General features: G+C 36.1%; 1 protein-coding gene across 1 annotated transcript; it reads left to right on the top strand.

Annotated features, from left to right (window-relative positions):
* The first annotated feature begins 2,771 nt into the window (after nucleotides 1-2,771).
* LOC107060400 (uncharacterized) lies at nucleotides 2,772-3,931 on the top strand. Its single transcript, XM_015308332.1, has 3 exons — nucleotides 2,772-3,386; nucleotides 3,480-3,723; nucleotides 3,876-3,931. The coding sequence occupies exons 1-3, from the start codon at nucleotides 2,772-2,774 to the stop codon at nucleotides 3,929-3,931; spliced, it is 915 nt and encodes a 304-aa protein (XP_015163818.1).
* The last annotated feature ends 2,004 nt before the right edge of the window (nucleotides 3,932-5,935 follow it).

Raw genomic sequence — 5,935 nt, 5'->3', positions numbered from 1 at the left:
TATATATATATATATATATAATTTGGTAGTTTCATACTAGTCCTACCATATACTAGTAAAAGAGAAACTCACCAACCACAACATCAAATATACTCTAAGAGTTTTGTGGGGTCAAACATAATACAAGAATATAATGTCACTAAATCTAATTTTATCTTTATCAATATATTTTTGAAGTATTTGAAAATAAATTTTGCACATATTTTTCTCCATACTATCAAATTACCATTGAAAGTATGAAACCTCTTTTGGAAATATTATTCGACAAAAGGATTATAGTGCTTCAATTCTCTTGGTCAATCTTTACACATTATCAAAGTTCATTCCATAGAGGCACCTAACGTAGGCACAAAATTATTGACTTTAAGTTACTAGTCCTTTTTGTTTTCTTGCTATCACAATTAGATATACCACTAAGTATTTAAAATACTAACAATGAAGACAAAAATTTATACAATATGTTTCTATTTAACAATTAAATTTTATATTCTTCAAATAGTCAATCGATTGAACTTTGAATGTGGATGAAGTTTTTATGACTTCAAATCAGTTTCAAATTCAAATGGAGTAGAAAACTAAAAGTACAACACTGACTTATTAGGTGAAGTTTTCATATTCTTCAAACCATTTGCACAGTCTAATTTATACAGAGTAGAAAACTACAAATGTTTTTAGTCTTCGAAAATTAGATATTATCAAATTTTATAAGGAGTATAAAACTACAAAAGTTTTTCTTTTTATTCTCCAAACAGAATAAAACATATTCTTAGATTATCACATAGATATGCTTTTCTTTTCAAATATCCTTCCAACTAAAACATTTTGACATAGTATCTTATCTAACCAAAATATGCATATCTCATTTTGTAAACTAAAGAATTTTAAAGACGACACTATTTGCTAAGAAAAAATCATTCAAAAAACATATGGTTTGTAGATCTTTTCCAAAGACATACGATATTTATCATGTAAACCTTTAGAAACTATTTTCCTCCTTATATAAATAATAAAAAGGTTACCTGATGTAATCTTTAACTAGAATACCACCAATTCTTCTGGTACATTATCACTTCGACCTTGCAAAACAGGGCACCAAATTCTAGAAAAGTAGTGCAGTAATCTTGTACTTCCATGATCAGTTTCCCTCAATTAGTAGAATACAAAATATACCTGCAGTATATTAATTTCCTTAAGATAATTAGTGTAAAAACTTTGAAGAACTTGGTAAGAAACAACAAAGTTTAAATAGTATTTTCCAAACTAGAAAATTAAATCAGTAGAGAAGAAAGAATTAGAAACATATTAGAAATAATATATGAAATATTTTTATCAAAGAAGAAATCGAGCCCACTGAATGAAAAGCATGTCCTTAAGGAAATTATTTCCCTCAAGTACCCGAGGTTAACTGAAAATACCCTCTCACGATAGAATGTTCTTACTCACCGGTGCATCGATACATATACCCATAGTGTCAGTGAACCACTTAGTGATAGTAGATTACACTTAGAATGCTAAATTTTGTAGTAGAAGAAGTCTAGAAAATTGGTTGTTATAAAATGAGAGGAAATATATCTATTTATAGACAACAAAGGGTAGTATGAATAAATGTTTTTGTGCCTTATCGGAAAGGTCACAACCCTTGAAAAGTTACAACCCTTCTGAAAGGTCACAACCTTTCATAAAAGTCACAACTCTTCATAAAAGTCGCAACTTTTAATTGAAGTCACAATTCTTCATAAAAATCGCAACTCTTTACTTTCCATTCAAACCTTTTAAAACCCAACAAGCATACTGTTAAGGGGTAGGGGGACTTTGTAGAGACAAAGCACACTATACATTACTTTATATGTTTTTCTATAATTGAGTCATTTTTATTATTTGTATTTTTTTAACTACACATTGATTGTAGTTAATTAATTGAAGGTCTCCTCATTAACGATCCCATTAGATTTTGCTATTCTTGAGGAGATTGTGAGATTAAATTTTTGTTGAGCAACATCACTTCAAAGAATTAAGATATTAATGATTGAAATTTTATAGTGAAGGTTAAAATAACAAAACTTTGACGCAATCTAAGTGAATAAATTAATTGGTTACGTAATAAGGTTCGTTCAAGAGAAAACATTAAAAAATTATTATATTTGACGTAAGAAATGATCCATTTTTTAAAAGATTATTGATTTACCATTTTTGTTCCTACTCATCAAATTAACTAAAATAATATTCAAAATTTACCCTCCGAGGTCCTGGCTCCTACTCAGCAAATTAAATATTTGGGAAAATATCACTAAAATTAAAATTTAAAATTTACCTTCTTGACACCTACTCATTAAATTAAATAAAATCCCAAATTTACTCTCCTATATAACAACGCATCAGATTTAGTAGTGTCTTCTCTTTTGGACCCTGTTGTAACTTCCTCCTTGTATATAGGTTATAGTTAAGTCGTACCTTTTTCTTAGTGTATCTCTTTGCAGTAGAAGTTGTACAAAATCTATATATACTGAGTTTACAATCAATAGAACACATCGTTCCTGTCATTCTACTGGCAACTTTATACTTTATATGGTATCAAGAGCCAATTAACTCTAACGAGTAAATTTCTGTCAAGAATCCCTCCCAGCCTTCCCAGAAAAATGGCCCCAAACATCACTGTAACGAACTCTAATGCCAATACAACGATTTTTCAGTTTAATCTTGTCACCTAGTTACCAATCAAATTAAGTGGCAGGCACAATTTTTCCCTTTGGAAAGCACAAGTGTTCATGCTTATGCGTGGTCACAATCTTTTTGGCCATATCGACGGTTCTCGACCCGCCTTTGCTCGTACAGTGTCTCAAAATAATCAGGACATCAAAAATCCTGCATTTGTTTCATGGTATCGCCAAGATCAACTAATTCAAAACGCCATCTTGGCCTCAGTTGATCTAACTCTTGCTGCTACGGTTGTCGCTGCATCCACTTCCCTGGCTACTTGGGATGCTTTGCACACTGTGTATGCCGACAAATCGCAAACAAGGATCTTTAGTTTGAGCGATTGTCTGGCTCGCCTCGCAAAAGAAACCTTTCCTATCGCTGATTATCTGCATCAGGTTCGTTCTCTCTGTGATGAACTTGCCACTGTTGGAGCTCCTGTGTCCAAGAAGGAACTGATTGTCAAAATCCTCACTGGACTTAGACCTAAATTCTTTGAAATATCAGCTACTATTCGTGTAAGAGATTCTACTATCTCTTATCTAGAACTTTATGAGAAGTTACTTGACCATGAACTTTTCGTCAAGCATGAAGAATCAAAGAAGCCACTCTTAACACCCATTACTGCTGCTATTGCACAGCAAACAAACATGCATCCTCGCCAAGGAAACACCTCTAATAGGGGTTCAAATGCAAATTCCCCAAACACCGACCAGTGAAGGCGTACCCAGCCATGGCGTGCTGGCAACAGTAACCAACAACAGCGTTATGACCACATTCTGAAGTGCCAGTTGTATGACCGTCCTGGTCATTCTGCTAAGGTTAGCAGATCACAATCACACGATCACATACAAGCCCGGACAAACTATGCTGCTCGATCTCCAACTCAACATGCTCCTTGGATTATTGATACGTGTGCCACTCATCGTATGGCCTCTAATGTGCAAAACTTCACTGATGTGCACACCTACCATGGTCTAGAGGAGATAGAAATGGGGGACGGTAACACCATTCCAATATCTCATACTGGTAACACTAACTTAATTGCATTGAATTAGCAATTTAAGCTTCTCAATACTTTATGGTCTCATTCTATAAAAAATAATCTTCTTTCTGTTTCCAAATTTTGCCACGATAACCGTACATCCATTGAATTCTTTCCTTTTTATTATTGTGTGAAGGATCTGAGTACAGGGACGCCTCTGTTTCGCGGGCAGAATCGAGATGGGCTATATGAGTGGCCGTCGGGCAGTGCACTTTATACACCTCAATGCAATGTTGTCGTTCCTCTACACCTGTGGCATCAGCGGTTTGGCCATCCTAATCATCGTACTTTAAACATGATTTTACATCAGTTTTATCTTCCAGTTTCATATTCTAGAACAGCTTCCATTTGTAATTCGTATTATTCTAATAAAATGCACAGGTTACCTTTTTCTGAAAATTCATTACAAAGTCAACGACCATTGCAAATAATTTATACTGATTTATGTGGGCCATCTCCTATTTTGTCAATTGATAATAATAAATATTATGCCTTATTTGTTGACCAGTACACGAAATACATTTGGATGTTCACTGTAAAATAAAAAAATGGAAGTTCTTGATGTCTTTCAAGCTTTACATCCCTTACTTGAGCGTCAGGTTCAGGCCAAAATTATGTCTCTCTATGTTGATGGTGGTGGTGAGTTCCAAGGTTTATCCTCATATCTCACAACTCATGGTATTGAACACTTAGTGACACCACCATACACGCCTCAAAGAGTGGCATCAGTTGAACGCATACACATGCATACAGTTGAGACTGCCAAAACCTTGTTGCATCAAGCCTCCTTGCCCTCACCTTTTTGGAGTTTTGCCTTTTCGTCGGCGATAACAATGTCATCACCGAGAATGGCTTTCCTCTTGGTCCGAGGAAGGGGAACCCCATTGTGCTGGCTTGGCATGGTGGAGACTAATTCCTTCCGGCTAATGAAGATACTACTCCAGTCTTTCCAGTGGATCCTGCCTAAACCAAGCAAGATTCAAGAAGAAACTCACCAAGCAGTCTACCTTATAAACCATCTAACCACTCCAAATTTACAAAATAAATGCCTTTACAAAATTTTATATTACCCGTGGCTTAAACCGTATGCCAACAATAAGTTAGAGCCAAAATAGACTTCTTGTGTATATCTAGTATTTTTTAATAAACATTACTACCACCAACGTTTTGATCTCGTCAAAAATAAATTGTACTTATCTAGGGATGTTCAATTTTTGGAAGACACGTATCCTTTTCATAATATTTTTTCGAATCTAAAAATCCAACAGAGCACTGATATCGCTTAGGAAATTTATTCCAATGTTCTACCTGTGACTAATAAACCATCAAGTTTCGATTATTGTCATCCCCTCAAATATGCTATGCCCGTGCACTCTCCACTGCCCAACTCAATGCCTGCCAGATCAGTAGGTGTCTCCGTTGCATCAGGTAATTCTCAGACTTTATCATCTCTATCATTGCCACACACCATTACACCACCACCGGATAATAGTCAGCCCCCACCGTCACCCAGACCATTAATGACCTATCAACGCAAAAATCACCAACAACTAACTACCTCAGTGTTACCACTCCCTTCCCGTATACCTCCCACCAACGTACCTTCTCAGTCATCTGCCAATAACCCTTCCCAACCTGCACTTGCTTTGACTCTATATGATCCTTCACCTGTGGAGACAACTCCAAGCCATCCTATGGTCACACGCTCCAAAACAAATAGCCTCAAGCCCAAGCAGTTTAGTGTCAGTGTTCAACTCTCCTCGTCTTTTGTTCCTCGTACATGCAAACAAGCACGTCCTCACCCTCACTGGAAAGAAGCGATGCAAGCTTAATTTGATGCACCTGTGAGGAATTGGACATGGGATTTGGTTCCTGTTACTCCTTCGATGAATGTGGTTGAGTGCAAGTGGTTGTTTCGTATAAAACATAAATCTGATGGTTCCATTGACAGGTATAAAGCTCGTCTTGTTGCAAAGGGATTTACACAGCGTCCAGGCTTAGACTTCCATTCCACATTCAGCCCGGTAGTCAAACCAGTTACTGTTCGGTTGGTGCTTACCATTGCGACGCAGTACAACTGGCCAATCCATCAGATTAATGTCAACAATGCATTCTTACAAGGAAGCCTTGAGAAAGAAGTTTATATGAGGCAACCACCGGGCTTTGAAGATCAAAGTCTCTCCACCCATGTATGTA

Source organism: Solanum tuberosum, unplaced genomic scaffold (genome assembly GCF_000226075.1).
Source record: "Solanum tuberosum cultivar DM 1-3 516 R44 unplaced genomic scaffold, SolTub_3.0 scf00079, whole genome shotgun sequence".
NCBI lineage: Eukaryota > Viridiplantae > Streptophyta > Magnoliopsida > Solanales > Solanaceae > Solanum > Solanum tuberosum.
Note: the sequence above shows the minus strand (reverse complement) of the source record. Positions and strands in the feature narration are given on the sequence as shown.

What these genes read in the sequence shown, in the direction of transcription:
- LOC107060400 (XM_015308332.1), top strand. Translation starts at nt 2,772, where the DNA reads ATGCGTGGTCACAATCTTTTTGGCCATATCGACGGTTCTCGACCCGCC. An exon ending in CCTCTAATAGGGGTTCAAAT is followed by an intron (nt 3,387 to 3,479) that starts GCAAATTCCCCA and finishes CACATTCTGAAG; the next exon opens with TGCCAGTTGTATGACCGTCC. An exon ending in CATTCCAATATCTCATACTG is followed by an intron (nt 3,724 to 3,875) that starts GTAACACTAACT and finishes TATTGTGTGAAG; the next exon opens with GATCTGAGTACAGGGACGCC.